General features: G+C 25.7%; 1 protein-coding gene across 1 annotated transcript in view; it reads left to right on the top strand.

Moving 5' to 3' along the window:
* LOC129961858 (uncharacterized) overlaps positions 1 to 12,251 on the top strand; it is a 38,070-nt gene extending 25,819 nt beyond the window's left edge. The window contains exons 2-7 of the mRNA XM_056075456.1: positions 993 to 1,122; positions 1,823 to 1,917; positions 5,053 to 5,145; positions 7,205 to 7,267; positions 7,749 to 7,829; positions 11,428 to 12,251. Of these exons, the coding sequence (XP_055931431.1) occupies positions 993 to 1,122; positions 1,823 to 1,917; positions 5,053 to 5,145; positions 7,205 to 7,267; positions 7,749 to 7,829; positions 11,428 to 11,562 (597 nt within the window). The 3' untranslated portion in view covers positions 11,563 to 12,251. The remainder of the gene's footprint in view (positions 1 to 992; positions 1,123 to 1,822; positions 1,918 to 5,052; positions 5,146 to 7,204; positions 7,268 to 7,748; positions 7,830 to 11,427) is intronic.
* The last annotated feature ends 7,304 nt before the right edge of the window (positions 12,252 to 19,555 follow it).

The following is a 19,555-nucleotide window of genomic DNA, read 5'->3' as shown; positions in this document are numbered from 1 at the left end:
TGATATTATTAGTTGGATAATGAGAAACAAAGTAGTTTAATCGACGATGGATAATAATTTGAAATTATTGAAAACATGAAGTTAGGATAAATGGAAGTGTTGAAGAATCATAATAAGAAGATCTGGTCGAAACGAGCGAAAAATCGGTGCATCGCCAGCAATCGTGCAAAACAAAAAGCATCGTCACTTTGAAGTATGGCTAACCACGCAGAATGCTCTATCATTATTGCTCAAGTACAATTTTAAATTATATGATAAAAATGTTATGATATCTTTTTGTGATTAAATGTGTTCATCAGTGTTGATTGGCATGGCTAATTTAATACTTAACTAAGCATCAAACTGTGAAAGTGAGTAAAGGCTTCTCTTTCACAATATGGTAATTTTACTTCCTGATTCCTCTATAAAATGCAGAGATAGAAGCAGAGTCTTTCTTCCACAGCTTTCGGTAATGGAGTGAAATCATTTGAATAAATAATTATTATGAATTTATCCTTAGAATAAATAAATAATTTTATCGCTAGAATAAAAATTATTGCTAAAAAAATACAAAAGCACATTTTTAAAAAATTGCAAAAATTTAATAAAAGAACACATGAAAATGAAACTGTTTTGGTAAATTTATTTTCCAAAGTAACCATGGAGAGGAAGAAGAGGGGAACACTGCCAAAATATTAATTTTTAAACATACTTTTAATTTGAGAGTATTCACATGCTTGTTTCCACTCTTCAAAGAGTATCTATATCAAGTTTTATACTTCTAGGGTCAAACAGTGTGATCGGTACAGCACCAGCAGATACATACACAGTTCCTTTTTATTATTAGAGAAAAAATGTATTTTAGAATCAAAGAATTAAAAACAATTTACGATTTTATAATGATTGAACGATTTTTATATTACATTTCTTTGTTTTAAATCCTAGAGCTTATGTTATGATTTGAAACTTTTAAAATAATTTTTTTGTTATAAATTTACTAATTTTTTTTCTAGGTCCAGAGTATCTTTACTCAGATTTTGGCAATATTTGACCTTTATGTGCTTATTGAAGCTAGCCCAGGTTCAACACATTACAGATATTTTGGAATCAATTTCCTTTTTGTCTACAGTGGAAACAAACATAGTAAGTTTTATTTTTTTAATTAATTTTTCTAAAGGGTTGTTTGGAGAATTACTATGGTGTAAACCCAACAGTCTGTTGTAACATCACTTGAAAGAATGTGACTGTATTAAAAAAAATATCTTTTAGAAAGATGTATGATAAAATTTTAGGATATAAAGGAAACATATTGATGAATAGTTATTGTTTCTGGTATTTATAATCTATTTTGTGTCAATATTGATTTAATATTAAAACTAATTATTAAAATAATTAGTTTTTTTTTTTTTTGATTATTTAGTTTTTGTTATATCTGAATTACTATATTAAAATTGTTTGTCGATTTGAAAAAAAATCTATGCATTAGTTATAAATTATATTCAAACAAGATTTTTTTTCTTTCCTTCTAATGCATGTACCATTTTATATAATGATTGTATCATTTGATTTAGATATCAAACAATTTCTTTTTATTGGCAATAAATTGAAAGATTGAGTTTACTTTAATGTTAGACAAATGTTCAATAATTTCTTTGATTTTAAAGAAATTATATCTGAATTCTTAATTGAAATGCAAGAATGGCTTTGATAATGATTTTATGGAATTCTGATTTTCTGTGCATTTTAATAAAATAACAAATTGTGTCAAATAATCATGTATTTCTTTGAAACTGAGAAGGCTGTATTTTTATCTCTGAAAGTTTTTTTTCTTTTTTTTTTTCAGTCAGAAACCTCTTAATATTATGCTCAGTTGTTTCATTCTTCCTTGCAATATATATGTTAGTTGTATCTGTTATTTTGATGAGAGCTTTAAGAAAGGTAAGTGTGCTAATAATATAAATTTTATTTCACGAAGTTTATACATTTTTACCAACATTTTATGTTGTTTAAATTTTTAATGTATAGAGCAATTTCATAATACAGAACACCCCTCTTACTATCCAGCCTAGTGTGGCAGAAGGGCAGGCTGGATAACAAAAAAGCCGGATAGGCTGGATTGTCCTGATTTCTATGAAATCATTTCGTTGCCCTCCAATATCAGAAGACAAAGTTTTCGTGCTAAAACTCATTATTATATATAATTTCTCATTTATTATGGAGTACTAAGCAATCTACAATCTCAAGCTAAATAGTATGTGAAAGTGGACCAGAGAATCATAGAAGCAGTTGTCAGTTTTTGCTGTTACACCAGAGTCTAGTCGCTGTATTGAGTAATTTCTCCTCTCCAGTCACTACACCTTTTTTTGTTTGTTTTACCACCCATTTTGAAATCTTCACTGTGGTAACTTAAAAAAAACAAAAACATTAAGCATACCCCAAGAACAAATTATGAATACTGTACGTACTGTGTAGTTATAATCAGTGGCAACAACTGAGGTACATTACTCACTGATGAAATTATACACAACAAGCAGAATGCTGCTCTTTTTCTGTCTCAATTTTTATTTTGTACAAGACACATAGGATCGTAGGATACGCCCGCTTCCAATGCCTTGGCAGTGTTGCCAAGTCTGACTTTCCTTATTTAATTATGATAAAAGAAAACTAGGCCAGATATTATGGAAACTGGATATTCAAAAGTATTTTCTACATAATTTCATAATGTAAAATTTTTTTTTAATTTGTTTTGAACAAAGAAATCTGAAATTTATGTAACGTTCAGTGCAAAATTTCCAGTTGAAGGCACTAGAGGGGGATCCACAGACAGGTTGATTAAAAAGTTTATTTTCCTAAAGTAATTTTTAAAAAAATATAAATTTATTGAATGATAAAAAATACATAGGATAATATTAACACTTTATTAAGTATAATTGACTCTTAGAATAGCTATTGAAATCACTTATTTAACAGAACATTTAGAAAAGGAAGCACTTCTTCATTAATATTAAATAAAGTATGAATGCAAGATAATCTGGAGTCATAATAGATGAATAAAAGCAAACACATATTTACTGAATTAATAAAAATAAAAACCAATATTGACCTCAAATAAATCATTAGCATCTGAAAGAATGTTTGTAATATTAAAGTAAATTAACCATCTTATTAAAAGAAGGGCTTTGCAATATGCACTGCCTAGGGTTGTAAAATATTTAAATCTGCTCCTGGTAATGTTGCATTTCAAATTAAGGTTATATTTAACTGTCAGTTCAAAATTGTAAATATAGTTTTCAGAGGATCAAGTTATGATGTTGAGTAAAAATTAATTTTCTGGCTTGAGATTTTGGAGCTAATTTCCATATCATTAATTTTGATTCTATTATGAAACTATGCCTGCATGTAATCTCCTATTCAAAATTGATTATATTCCAAACCAGTGATTAAAGAAGAAACTTTATGTAGAAAAAAATAATTTAAATAAAGGGGCATTTTTTAATTTGCATTTTAATTTTTTAAATTTTATTTCATTTATTTTTTGGGGGTAATATTGCACTGTTGCATTTTATCTAGCTTAAATATTTAAAGTAAACAATATTCTGATTTTTACTTTATTTAATGGCTTTCAAAACAAATGTATCTTTAAGATATATATTTTAAAATTCTTAATTTCATCATTGGAATCAATTCAAGTAATTTGATATTATATGAGTTAATCTAACTGAAGAAGTAAAAATGATTTTTATGATTATTTTTTATTGCAGTTAATAATTTTTCTTTGCTACAGAAATTTTTTAAAGTTACTCTTTGTTTCATATTCTTCATTCTTATATTTACTTTCTATAATTAATGTAGTGCAACTATATCTGGGTACCTTTTTAGCATCATTGATTGTTCATTTTATCTGCTACTGAAATTTTATATATATGAAGTATAATGATGCTTTATTTTGCTTGATTAAACATATATTCAAAAATAACGTTTTATTTACCTGATTATTTTGAGTTCTTAAAATACAATGAATGGTTCTACCTCATATCCTTGCCAACTAATCTGATTGCCAATACTAATATGTACAAAAAAAAAAAAAAAAAAAAAAAAAAAGGGCAAATGAACATCTGTATATACTTTATATATTTTCTTTTGTTTAATTCAGATTGTTGTATTTGGTTTAATACAAGCAGACTTTTAATGATAAGAATAATTATTAGATTTATTTGCATTTTATTTATAATGCCAGTTATTTAAAATAAATAAAGGTGCACCAAATGTTTTAACATTTTTAATTTAATATTGCTTGGTGGTGAATCATAATTATGATTGATATAATTGATTGCTATAATATATATTTGCTATAAATATAGTTTGGAAGATTAATTAATTTTCTGACATTCCTTATGCTAATTTAAAAAATAACAATGCAATGTTGAGTTAAGAAAGCATTGAGGAATAAGAATAAATGTTTTGTGAATTATATTCTAGTCTGCTTATATGCTCTTTATTTCAATCATTCTTCAGTTTGTTTATTCATAATTTTCCCTGCTAATTTGCTTGACTTGCATTTTCAAAAGTTCATATGATCTTATTCATGTTTTCATATGATCTTGTTGATTTACATAATATTAATAACCATTTTTATAAAATATTTCTTTGAAAGTATTATGATAGTTGAGCCTGAATGTAATATGAAGAAAGTGAAAAAAAAAATGATACTCTGCTTCTCAAATTATTTTTATATTAAAATGTGTTTGAAATGCCTCAATCATTTATAATATTTTTTTTATACCTAGGTTTAAATAAAAATATTATAAATGATTGAAGGGGTTAAAATGGAAGATTTATTTAAAAATATTTTTAAGGAATTTATTTCTTTATTTAAAAGATATCAGAATGTTTTTTAACCCTTCTACATATGATTTTATATATATATATAAAATGAATATTTAAATATTTATATTCTGTATTTAAATATTTATAAATATCCAGATATTTATTCTATACCTGTGTATATGTTTTGATTGAGTTTTTTTTTTTTTTAATCCTTATAATGTGACTATTGTTTTATTATTCTTTTAGGAAGTGGAACAGAAATTTAAGCCATGGCTTATTGCAGCAGTTGTCTTTACAACATGGAATTTCTGTTCAATATTTTTTAAATCTATTGTAAATGTATGTTTGATTTCATTCTAAAGTATGAATATATACTTTTATTATTGATTGAAAAAATTGCTAGTTGAATATATTAAGTTATTAGTGGAATTTTTATTACAAGTAAAACAAGCGTTATAATTAAATAATCATTCATTGAAATTGGGGGGGGGAACTCTTACACATAATTATTAATTTTATTTTATGAAGAAATAGTGCTGTGCTACAAATCACATTATATTTATTCTGTATTTGAAAATTCATTTTGAATTTGATTGAATGATTTCATTACAAATAAATATCAAGTGTAAAATGTTCACATGTTACATACATGATTTAAATTTGAGTGTGATTTAGATGTATTAAAATGTAAATTGTATTAATTATATGATAAATGATTTACTATTCAGTTAAATATCAATCTCATGAAACTATTTCGAAAGAGTTTTTATTTACAATGCAAACTTTTGTTCATTACTTAATCCTAAATAACAAATTATGATATGAGAAATACTGAAATTTTTAAAAAAATCGATAAAAACTTTTGACAAGTTAAAAAAAAACCTTAATGAATGAAAATTCTGAATTAATTTTTAATTTAGTATTAATCAAATTTTGTGCTTTAAACACTTACCATTAATACAATCAACATATAAAACTCAGTTCTGGAAATAGGTGAATTGATTTATCTTATTTGTATATAACAGAAATAGTGATATAAAACCTACACTATTTAGCTTTTTAGCAAATTATAAATCTAAATCAGCATTCATGTTTCTGTTATTGTTTAAATTTATCTATCCTTTAAACTCAGCCACAATGGGAATCTACAAAGTTGTTATTAAAACTGTTCTAAACACATGGTATTTATATATTTTTTCATTGATATTCCTTTGTTTTTCATTGGTTATTTCTACCTTAAATGCCCCTATTGCAAAAAGTAGCAAGTATTAGAGGCACAAAAATAGTTTTATTATATTAATTATTTTTTTAATGTTTTATTCCATTTAATTTCAAGCCCAAGTATTATGGATATAGTAAAACAAAGTAATATTTTATTAATTGGATATTTTGGGGGTGCTAATTGAATGCTCCATTTTTACTTTATAGAATTAAATATTAAATTTTGTTCTCAGGTGTGGCAGTGAACTGACCAACTTTGTAAATCTTTATTAATTGTATAAAATAATTAATAGTTTCAGTTTTTTATTAAAAGCCTATTGTATTAATTTAATTTGGCTTTTTTTTTTTTTTTTTTTTTTTTTGTAGTACAACAGCAATATTTTTGGGAAAAGCTGAAAAATAATTTTTTCCCTCTTTCCTTTCCTTTTTTTTTTTTTTTTAATATTTGAAAGCAGAACTGTTAATAAATGTTATTAATAAAGGATTTCTGATCATGAATATTTTTTTTTAATGTGCTATCTGGATATAGGACTTCAAAGTCATACTTGTAATGTAAGTCAAAGTCATACAAAAAATCTATTGTAAGAGGGTTATTTTTGTTTGTTTCTAACATCTTAACATAATAGTGAAAGTCTTTTAGCTGCTAGATGATTGCTGATTAAGGAATAATTCATTTCAAATTAATTTTAAATTTTCAGATTAATTAAAAAAAATTCCCTTGGCTATTTTATGCAGATTTTTGTGAAAAACTATGTCTTAAAAAAAGTGTGAATTTCAGTGTCTAGCAGCATTAGATTTTGAAGCATTTTTCCCATATCTCTATAAGCACAAATTTCATGGTTAAGTTAATTGACCTTAACACCTCTATTAAATTTTAAGAAAATGGTATTGATAAATATTCAGATTTGGCCACTTATCATTTTAATCATTTGGTTACCTGTAAATAAATCAATTAACTTTTAAAAAATCAAAAGCCTTGATTCTCTACAGATAAATCCTTCCTCAAATAATATGAAACAAATGTCAATTTATTTATTTATTAATTTTTTGTGTGAATTTTTAAATTTTGAGGAAAGAAACTTATTAATTATTGCTCAACACATTTTATTGTTAAAACATAATATACTGAAATAATTGTGACTTTAATCTTTCATTAATATTCTTTTCACAATTTTAGGATTTATATTATGGATATCACCAAGCAATGCTGATCATATGGACACTTATGCTGTTCTTCAATGTAAGTACTGTTTTAATTTAAATCATGTTTGATATTTGAGTCTTTTTGGCATAAGTAAATTTTTTAACTATTATTGTTAACTAATTGGTCATTAAAGTTGAAAACTGCATTAGAGAATTTATCATTTTTCTACGGAGACAAAAACTGAGTTTCTGACTTTTTCTTTTTGCACTTAATTACCTTTATACCTTTTCTGTATTGGGAAATGTATAATAATATGATATTATGTATTTTGTTAATTATTGTTATTTTTAAATAAAATATCATTAAAAGTTAATTAATTTTCTTATTTTTATGTTTAAACTGTTATAAAGTCTTCACAGATTTAAATTTCTTTTGCCAATTAATAAGTTAGTAATTGTGGTACAAATATTGTAGATTTTTTCAAATAAATTGAAAATTATTCATAATTTTACTCAGACTAGATTGTTAATTTTATGAAGACAGCATAATCAATAGAAAAATAATGGATTATTTATAGGTGTTCTTTATACTTGTGGTTTTATCAAATTATCAGGAATTAGCAGATATAACAAGACTTGAAGACATGGCTAGACTAAAAGTGAGTGTTCTTTCATGACATATTTTTGATTTATGGAAACATTGCTGCTTGATTCTTGTTTTTGTAAATTTGTTATATATGTTCAGTTTGATTTTATTGCATTTGTAAAATAATTTTTCATTAATTAAATTCAAACATGAAATACTTTTAATTTCTGAATTCTGTGGATTTTTTATCACGCTTATCAGAGTTTAATTACTACAACTTGAATTATCTAACATAAATATGACAGATCAGCTTTTATTTAGGAAAATTTCACCTTTAAATTAATTTCCATAGTCTATTTATGTTTTTGGCATCAGTGTCATGAGTATGTTCCATGAATTTCTCATCATGGTTGAACTAAGTAATTTAAAATTCATCTTGTGATTGAAAATTTTTATATGACATCTAAGAACATTTAAAATGTGATGCATCTGAAAATATATTACTTTATATGTATGAAGAGTTTAAAGAAATATGTAGTTGTTCACAAGATTTATAAGAAATACAGAACTCTTCGTATGTCTGGTTTTAATATAAAATATGGATTTTTTTTCTATTCATTCACATTGAGATGAAAATCAACATAGTCTTTTCTCATTATATTGCATCTGTTTCATATATTTTATACCATATTTCATATCTTATATTTTTTGTAACAAAAGAAAAGTTCTGTTTGTTACAACTATTTGTAATGTATTATATATGAACTTAGCATGAGATTTATTAAGAATCATTGAATTGAAAATTGCCTTTGAAGTAATCTAACTTCAAAGGATATGTATTATTTATAGTTATATATAATTATTAACACAATAAAAATACAATTGCATTCTGTAATATGAACAGTATAAGCTTTTGTTTATTCTAGATATTCAAAATTGTGGTATATTTAATATTTTTGGTAACCAGTTTGTTTGTACTTAATATTGGCTGATGTCATGACTAATAAATTATTAATGAGGACTGCATTTATTTGAAATTCCACAGTTTTATTTCATAAGATGTAAAAAATGAATGAAGTGAAATCAGTCTATTGCAGATTGCTGTAATAGATAGAAAAAAGTGCATGTACTAAAATGTAAAAGCAGAAAAGAAAATCATACTTCAGGGTTAATGTTCAAAGAAAGCACTTAAAAAAAAAATCTTAACTATAAAATTAGAAAAAACTTGATAGTTTAATGGAATATTGATATTTGGTCCCATTTTTACTTTAATAATAAAAATATTGTTATTGGTTGTTATTAGTATTAAATTGAAAAAAAGTATTAAAATTTGAGGAAAATGTGAAAAATCTGTATCATTAAAAGGGCAATTTTTTGTGTAAAAATAATTTTTATGAGATAATATTTTCAGAAGATACAACTGAAAATAATCAAGAACTTATTTAATTTGTTATTAGTTTTTGAGTTTCAAAATGTTGACATTGACCCTCTTCTCTTGAAAATCATGTATCCTAAATCTCAATAGGATTTCACAGAAAGTTTTAAATTTGCAATAAAGACAAGCAAATATTCATCTTTTTCTCCTTTGTGTGAGTGTGTGTATAATAAAAGTCTTGCAACTTTATTGTAACATGCCAAATATAATTTACACAGTTGAAATTTTTAGGCCTCCCCTTTTATTGATAAATTTTAGGCGAAATTGACAAGTTGGAAACTATTATCATATAGTAATTGACAAGACATTGATCTTCAGTAGCTATATATCTCTGCAAAAAATTGTGTTACTACTAAATCGATATTAATTACCTTCTGTAGAGTTTTAGTGCAGATCTTATGGTAAATAATGTTTAGGTTTCAGCAATTCTTCTTGAAATTAAATTATAAAATTCAAAGCTTTACTCTTATTTTGAGATATGGTATTTTATAGTTCATTATGGCATTAATCCAAGCGCTCATTGGAAAGAGATTGAGGATTTTTAGAAATATCAACTTTTTAATTAAATGCAACCATCAAATATTCTGCATAACTACAAGCCACACTAAAATAACATTGATTATTGATTTAAATTTTAATCAATATGATGCATTCAAAAATTAGTATAATCTGAAACAAAATTATTTTTTAATTTTTAGATGGTTGAATGCATGATGTTGGCAGAAACTGAATGTATAACTTAATATATGCCCTGCAGTTGCTTCTCAAAAAATTTAAATAATTAGCATTTAAATTCAAAGGCTTATCATTAGATTAAAAAAGATAATTAAAAGAAGCTTTATCTATAAATTGAAATAGATTTTTAATTGTATAATTTTTCAAATTTTCTTCTGTTTTTAATATTAAGATTTTTGGGGGGGATGGGACAAAAATAATTAGTATAGTATTTTCCACTGAATTCTAATGTCAGCATCAGCATCTGGAGATAGATTTTGTTTTAGGCAGTATTTCTACAATTTTTTTAGTATCTCGAGAACTTTTTGCATAATTTTAATTTAATTTTACATTTATCATACTTCTCCCTGTTTAAGTGTGATACAATTCATTATTTTATGGTTCAGCGTTTATTTATTTAATTAATTATTATTATTATTATTTTGTTCCAAGCCTGTGTCACATCTGAGTTAGTTTATGGTTGTATCTTAAGATTATTTCCTGAAAAGCAAAAAGGTGCAAATTATTAGAATTTGTTTAAAGAATTATTTAGTGTACTCTAAAATGAATAAGCCATCAAAATGTTGCAATAAAATTAAAAAATATATAAGATAACAGTAACTGCAACACTATGATCATTATCTTAGCAGAAAAAGTAAAGGAACTGTAAAAAAGCATGTTTTTGGAAACTATGAGAGGGGATCTGCTTTTATTACTGTTGTACAAAATGGGAATTAGCACTAGTATTAGCACAAAAGATATCTATAATTAACTGACTTGAGATATCGATCTGAGAACTATACATTACTGTTGCAAGTTGATTAAAAAAATTGTGAAACGAGGGGCTTCTCATCATGATGAGGGAGGCGATTTAAAATTAATAGAATCTCTCAAGGAAGTGACGTAACTTTTATTAAAGTCATCTCAGAACAAATTTACATGAGAAGTCTTTACAAGAATTCCATCATAACCACAACATGCTCCAAAAAAAAAAGTGCTGAAACAAAAGGGTACACAATTTTTAATTTATTGTTTTATAATGTTGAAAATAAATTAAAACTTCATTAGAATTTGGATAAAAATTTAAATTATTTTTGTTCTGTTGTTACAAAACTTTGAAAAAAATAATAGATATCTTATAATATGATTGTGTCAATTATTGTAACATAATGACATGGCATATTTTATAATGTTCTACTGATAAACATAATAAATTGGCATTAGAAAAGTATTAATTTTTTATGCAGAATATTTTGTTTGAATTGCTAAATTTTCTCTTAATTGTCTTTTTTTGTAAAGTTATTTTGAGTTTTCATTTGAGAGAATTTGTTTTCTTAAAAAATTGACTATTTATTTATATATATATATTAAAACAATTTTGTTGTAAACAGTCAATTATGGGGTTCACTTTTATTTCATATGAAGGTGTATAGACATAATAAATATCAACAATGAAACAAAGCTATTAAATATAAGTAATAAATAGAAAAACTCTTACCTATAAATTCTTTTTTTTTCATAGACTGGCACAATGAGTAGCTTGAACACTACATCACACAGTTTGTCTCATTACTCAGTGAACATGCTTGGTGGTGCTCAGTCTAGAGCTTCTACTCCTCATGGAAATCCTCCTCCTTCCGGTTTTGCTGTTGTCTGATAATGTCATATTGATTTACACTTTTCTGTTTTTATTAATATCAGGATCTGAAGTCATTCCTTTTTGGAATCATTTTGTTTATGTATTTTCTTCATTTATTGTGTATTTTATTCCATATGCATGATATTGGTCACATGCTTGCATTCATGTGAAAATGATTCAGTTGAATCTTATTTGAGACTTGAGTAATAGTAATTGTTTATTGTACTTTTTTGTTTTTAAAATACTATCCCGGTTTTTGTATGAACCAGTGACTTCGTTGTGTGAAATGTTTTTGTGATATTTTATTTTAATGAATATGTGCAGGTTTGGGATTTCATTAAATAATTATTAGAATTATATATATATAAGTATGTTATATTTGTTGCAGAAGTAAATATAGAAATTTAAAGTGTGAGCTTTTGTATAAATTCACATGTTTGATATGTAAGATTTTATGAGATAAAACATGCACTAAATTTTTAGACCTGACATATTAGGTATGTTGAGGTATTCACCTTTTCCTAAGTTAGATACACCTCTATTAATACATATTCTTGTAATGAAATTTTTATGCAATGAGGTTTTTTAAAAAAGTATCTCATATTATAGTATATATTATCAATATTTTTTTTTGTGTGCATTTTAATAACAAATGCATCCAAATATTAAATCTAGATAAACACAAATTTTAACTGCTTTTTTCTTTAAATATGTCATTTCTGACTTTGTTGTGATTGTTTGTATTATTAATAAATGCTATAATTTTATAGTCTGAACTAATTTCTAATAAAAATTTAAAAAAATATTCTCAGTGTGAAACTTTTAAAGTATCAGTTTACAAAACAAAGTTTTTATATTTTAAAAACAATAAAAATAAATATATCTGTAATATTTAACACACCATATTTTTATAAGTACCATAATTGCATAATATGCAAAGTACCATAATTGTATAAGTTTTGATTGAGAGTTTTGCATTTAGGAAGAAAAAAAATAGGTTTTTTTACTGAAATAGAAATCTTTAAGTTTATGAAGTTATTTTCACATATCGTTGCTTTTAATGTTAAGGCAGATTTGTCTTAAAATCAATTTGCATACATTGAAGCCATATTTTCTGGCCTCTCTGTGAAGCATTTTAAAATCTCATATTTAATGGAGAAATGTATCATTTTACATCCAAGGCATTTAATAAGTATTTTATTATTGTTCTAAGTTTTATGTGTGATAATTACAATTAGAAAATTTTTACTTTACTTGGGTTGATCTTTAGATAGAAATAAATTCTTGCTCTTTAATTAATGGAAAATTTTATGAAATATGGTTTCAAATGCAGGCAATTATAATAAATTTCTTTTTTTAAAAGTATGTGTATACTGGTGTAAATAAAATTTCAACTAGAAATATCCATTCATATCTCCCTTCACAATAATATAATTATGCTTCATGTATGGTACTATATATATATGCATGAATGTGCAATTATGATATTCAACTTTTTCTTTCACATTTCCCTTTTGTAAGAAGTGAAAATTTCATCGCAGTCAGTGATAATTCAGGTCAATTTAGTGATAGCATGTAATAAGTTGTATAATTTATAATTTTGTTTGGTTTAATATTTTTGAATGAAATTCGAAAGTTGAAGTAGATTATATATATGAACAGAGTTTATTTTAGAAGTTAATAATTGATTTACTTTCCAAAAAAATGTTGAAACAAAAATCATATAATAATATATAAATAATACTTATTTTTACATCATTCATCTTTGATTTGATTGTTCATAGTTTTTTACATATTCTAAACTTTTGTTGTTACTTACTTATAAAACACTATTTTAATGATCAAGACTCTCATCTGAAAACAAAACAGTAATTATTTACTTAGTATTTTCTTAGGTTTCCTCTGATGTAAAAAAGGTAATCTTTTTCAAAGCTACATTCTTTATACTGATATAAAGTAATAAATGTTACATTTATGATAAAGTGAGATATGATGCCTACATCAGTCACTGAACTATTAAGGTCATTTGTATTATATAATATTCCCCATGTTTTCAAACAGCTAAGAAATGTTTTTCATATAAAAATTAGCTTCTAATGTTCTGTTACAACACATCTTTTTCATCATTACATAGACATTAGAAATGGAAATAATTGATTTAAAGTGGTCAGAAGTCAATTTTTCTTTTGTCCAGTGATTGTAGTTCATTGCCATTGAAGTGGATGTCATATATTGCATCTTCAAATTAACAAATTATGTATGATGCATTTATGAGCAGATTCGTAGATACTGATTATCATGTTTACATGCACTAGCATACATATTGACTACATACTATGTACATAACAAGATTTGAAGTGCTGTTGATGTTTATCGATATTTTTGGATTTTAATTCAGATCTCACTTATTTTCTTCATTCAGATTTTTATTGTCTTAGAAATTTATGTTATTCTTAAATTTTGAATCTGTTGTGTAATATAGTGATATCAACCCGGTAAAATAAATTTTACTCTAAACACTAGTCAAAATAATATTTTATGATTATGAATTGACCTTATAAAGTTGACTTACAAACAAAATGTGTTTTCGGTACTGCTTTTTGCTTTTTTGAAATAGGTATTGATATACAAACTACACTGATATAAAGGCCATTTCAAAAATGTTGTGTAGTAATATTTGTTTGAGTTATTCATATTTTTAACAAAAATCTACCCATATGTGTTAATTTTTTCATTCCTCAAAGACTGATTTTGTTTTGATATAAAAAACTTTTTTATTCTTTATACATATTTTTCTATATAGCATTTAAGTTTTTCTTTTATATTTTGTGGTTAATGCAGTCACTATTGACTGCTTTGTGGTTTATTTTAAACAGCATTCCATTGTACATATAATGTTTTATACATTTACTAATGCATATTACTGCCTCTGATATACAATTTTTTTCAGTGTTTTTTTGGTATCAAATATTTTTATATGGCTGTTTGTACATTCCGTCCATTTTGAAATTAAAATGTAATGTGTAATATTTTTGTTGTTGTTATTTTCAGAATTAATGTATTGTGTAATCAGAAATCATTATTTAGAATTTGTTGTAAGATTATCAATCAATCATTATTTTCTAATTTGAAACTTCTCGAAAGAAAAAAATGTTTTAATTTCTTAAAAATATAATCATATTCAGTGCCTCAACAGTATTTTTTTTTTAGTTATTAAAATTGAAACCTTTTTATTTTGATTGTATTCCTTTTTTTTTTTTTTGTAATATTGATATGATGGGGAATTTTCATGTTTATTGTTTTGCACTTAGAAAGCAAAGGACGTTGCTTTTTTGTTTATTTTAGAATAAAGATATTGAGACATAAAATGGTTGTGAGTTTTAAAATGTAATAAAATAAACTTATTTTTATGCACATAGTGATTTATTATTGTGTCAAGATTATGAGGTGTATTTAGTATTTTTTCTCTCTTCTTACTGAGTATATATAATTGCATCAAACAAATATTCATACTGTTGTCTTTACCATATCATTGTCCCCTTCCCCCTCATTCTTTTAGTGCAATATTATTGTATTTTGCAGCTCATGGAATAATAGTTGTGGCAATTAGGTATTTTTGCCCGGGATGCTCATAAAAATGTTAAAAAAACTCATATTTAAATTGATTTTAATTCTGAATAGAAATATTCAAATCATAAAATTCTAAATTTTTATTGCTGACTTTACTTGAAATTTTACAGTTGTGCACTTTCTAAATTTTAACATACTGATTAATTTCTTTAAAATACTTAACATTATCTTTAATGTTAATCTTATCTTATCTTAATGCAATTTTTCTTTGTGAGTGCTAAGTTTGGTGTATATACATATATTAAAAAAAAAACATATGATTGCTTAGGTATGCAAATCTTGTCTGATGTCACTATTTAAAAGTTAGAAATGATATATGACCAAAAGGTTTATCTAAACATATTTGCTATTAAATTTTGAGTATATGATTTACTGTATTTGTCATTTAAAACAGCAAAATTTGATTTTTATATAATAAATATATTTAAGAATTTCATGTCTTGCAAATTAGTTATATTTTAATAACAAATAATTATTGCATCATTAGTGTATCTGTTTTACAATTTATAAGTAAGTGGGATTTATATTTGCTCAATGACTCCTCTGCAGTTTGTTATAATATGAGATGAAAAATGAAATGTACTGAGTACAAAAGCACGTTTTTCACTCTTTTTATATTAGATTATTTTAAATGCGAATGATTCTTTAAAAAATTGAAAGTTAAATTTTAAAGTTTAATGATCAGATTATGTCAAACTAAATCAGAATTTTGAAGTTTCTTATAATTCTAGAGGCAATGTATTTGTTTATAATTTTAAAAGTTGCATCAAGTAAATAATTTATAACATATTTTTTGAAAAATATAATAGAATATTAGTGAATGCTTTTTCTTTTGCTAAACAAATTGCAATTATTGAATCGTTGACAAAGTTAAATATTTAGTAAGGAATTTTTCATAACAATACTTATGTATTTCATAAGATAGCATTTTTTTTCTCTTTCTTTCTTTCTTTGGAAACTAAAAAAAATGTACTCGCCACCCAAGCAATATAATTTATAAACCTATTCAAAATAATACTGGTTGCATCTCCCCCCCCCCCCCGTTTATATCTTTGTGAATTGCTAATCTTATTTAATAATGATTTTCATGTTTACAATTTAAACATGATATTGCCATACGGTTTAGTGTTTTTTATATTTACAACTATGTATGTACATATGATGTGCACTAAAAGGGGGAGGGCTTTCTTTTGGAATTACTTTTAATTATTGGGTATAAATTCATTTCAAAATTTAATAATTAAAAATTTTACTGTTAACAGAGACTTATAATAAATATATTGCCCAGATGTCAGAGTTATATGGAAATGTTTTACGTTTTCTATCAATGTTTACATTCTTTGAAAATTGAATTATTAGTTTATTGAATATATAGCTAAGTCAAACTAAGAAGGCAATTATAAAGTAGATAGAAAACATTTATCTCTTTGTTTGTTATTGTTATAATGATGTTCGTTTATAACGATATTAATATATCTTTATAACGACTTATCGATATTAAAAGGCAGCTATTCTAAGTACTCAGCTTAAAGAAGCGAAGTTACTTTTCTTTCTTCCCCCCCCCCGACATATTGTGAGAATTTAAAAGTGTGTTTCGTATGAAAAGATTAGTATGCTGTCAACAGTTGCAAAGATCAGACCCTTGGTGAAGTTGAAGAAACTCCCGGCCAATAGAATGAAAATTGATATATACAGATCTGGTGTGTCATGAAAAGTAGCTATAAAATCATATAAAGCTACTAGAGAGACGTACAGAAAAAGAACTTCTAAACTTAGAGGTATGAAAAAATGTGGCCAAATAGAAGCTTGATATTGAGCTCATATAGATATAGATCTATACAGTTTTTAATCTGCATTAAACTAATTCATATATTTCAGTCTGATATCTGTCATATTGATACCACATGACTTAAAAAAATAATGTCTCATATATATATAAACAGGCACGTGCTGAAAATTACTCCCTTGCAGATGTAATTTCCAGTAAGAGTTAACTTATTTTCTAATTTCAACTTTAAAAAATGTGATGGCAACACGTTGAAAAAAAGCGGATTTTTCCCCCGTTCGTGCGAAACTTGCTCGTGCAGATTAAATTTTAATTTGTGCAAACAAGTTGCTAAAAAATATGATTAAATTCTTTTTTTAAAAATTCATTAAAAATAGAAATTTAATTTATAGGTTAAAACATTAGTATCATTGAAAAGATTATTTTTTGAACTTCAATATGATCTAATAATCAATTTTGTATTGTAATATTTTCGGAAGAAAGCCAAAATTGTGTTTAATTTTGAATTAATTAAAAATTCAAAAAAGGGCACTGAGGTGCACATTCCTGACCTCCAAACTATACATGCCAGATTTGGTAGCTGTAGGTCAAATGGTTTGGCCTGTAGAGCGCCAATACACACACACATTGAGCTTTATTATAAGTATAGATAACTGTCCAATAATACTACTTTTTTTAGCTGTCACGTTTTCTGATAATAATATTTTTAATGTTTCCTCAAAGACTTGCTCTACTTCTTAGATGATTATTAAAATTTCTTGCGAAAATGGCATACTTATTTTTTGATTATCTTGGAAAAGAAATTATATTCTACAAACGTCGAAATGAGCCTCTTCATTGTTCAGGACCCCAGACATAAGTAGCAATATTTTGTAAGTGAAAATTCGTTAAACATCGATTTTGATATCTCTTTCGTGCAATTTCATTAGCTGAAATGGCAGGAAAAATCTATAAATAAACATTTTTCACCTTAATCATTAGAATTTGAAGATCATTATGATAAACGTAATTAAAAATATTGGCAATGTATCTTATTTGGGTAAATGACTGTAAGATTTATTAATATTCCAGACAGGTAGAGTAAAAAAAAAACTGAATAAAAGGAAATGTTAATTAAAAAATATTAATTAAGGAGTTTTTGATTTCATGATTGCTAAACACTTAATTTTGAATTTGGGAATTAATATGTTAGTTTATTGATAAAATGCAATTGTTTGCTTTTACATTATATTATTAACACCATCTCATATATAAAGGAAAGAAAATGATAAAAATTGCAATCGGTTTAATTAATTCTACTTCTAATAATGAAAGACGAAATATCTATAATAACAATAAAAAGAGCTGGGTTAAACGTAGGTCAATAGTTCTTTTGCTTATTATCATAAAAAGGGGGATAAAGAATAATAAAAAGAATTTGCTGTACATTAGAACAATATTTTTATTAATAGAGTGCCAGAATATAAATTCTTTTGAAATGGAATTATATAAATACAAATTAGCGTGGTGAATCCTGGTTCTCCCCCCCCCCTCTTCTTCTCTTTTTCTTGGCCGTTAGATATGAAACGTTTTGATGCAAGTACAAAATTGTTGAATTTTAGGGAGATGGAAAGTGATCTCTATTTTAAATAATGAATTTAATTATTGGAAATAGAGATCGCTATTATTATCGTTATAATGGATATTTGGTACTTACGTATTAACGCCACCGTAGCTACGGGTTTGGCGGTTTTTAAGTGCTGCCAATCACTTTCAAAATTCAACGCCACCGCAGGTACAGATTAAGCTCTTTATTGGCGCAATAGCGCAAAACCCGCCATATTTGTAGTGCGGTGGCGTTAATACGTAACATGAATGCTCTTTATTGGCGCATTAACGCAAAACCCCCCAAATCTGTGGCTGCGGTGGCATTAATACGCAAGTACCGGATATTTTATCTGAAGAAAAAGTTGTTGGTGATCCATTCCAGGTATTCCGGTTAAAATTTGGTGCCAATTTCTGCATATGTGCATGCCACGGTGAGAAAACATTCTGTGGTATCGTGAAGTGCCATATCAGTTTTACCACATAAAATGTTATTAAAATATAACGGCTTTAAAGGCTATTAAAATTTGATCCTCGAAATTACATTTTTAAGGAAATCATGAGCACCAAGTTATGCTTAAGAGACTTAGCAAATTTAAAGCGAATAAATATTCCTGAAGAACCAACGGGTAATTAAAGGCGGCTAGTTTTTGATAGGTAATTCCCACACACAGAGTGTAAATGATTCATGTTAAGAAAGTAGTATAAAGAGACAACAAGTTAGGGTGAAGAAATTTGATGTTGATAATAAACTGAAGTTGAAAGAAAATTTATAGAAGCTTGATCTAATTCAGAAATTGCTGAGTATATATGAGGATAAGGAAGTTGTTGAATTAAAAAAAAATTTGCTATAAAAAAGAACACATTTTTCTGTGTGATGATGACAAGAATAATTTTGCTTTATTCCAGTGGTTCTCAACCTGTGGGGCGCGCCCCCCTAGGGGGGCGCGAGCACACGAGAAGAGGGGGCGCGAAAATATCCAAGAGAAAATATTATTTAAAAAAATTGAT

The sequence above is a fragment of the Argiope bruennichi genome, chromosome 2, assembly GCF_947563725.1.
Source record: "Argiope bruennichi chromosome 2, qqArgBrue1.1, whole genome shotgun sequence".
Taxonomy (NCBI): Eukaryota; Metazoa; Arthropoda; class Arachnida; order Araneae; family Araneidae; genus Argiope; species Argiope bruennichi.
The sequence above is the reverse complement of the archived record's forward strand: the minus strand, read 5'-3'. Positions and strand labels throughout refer to the sequence as shown.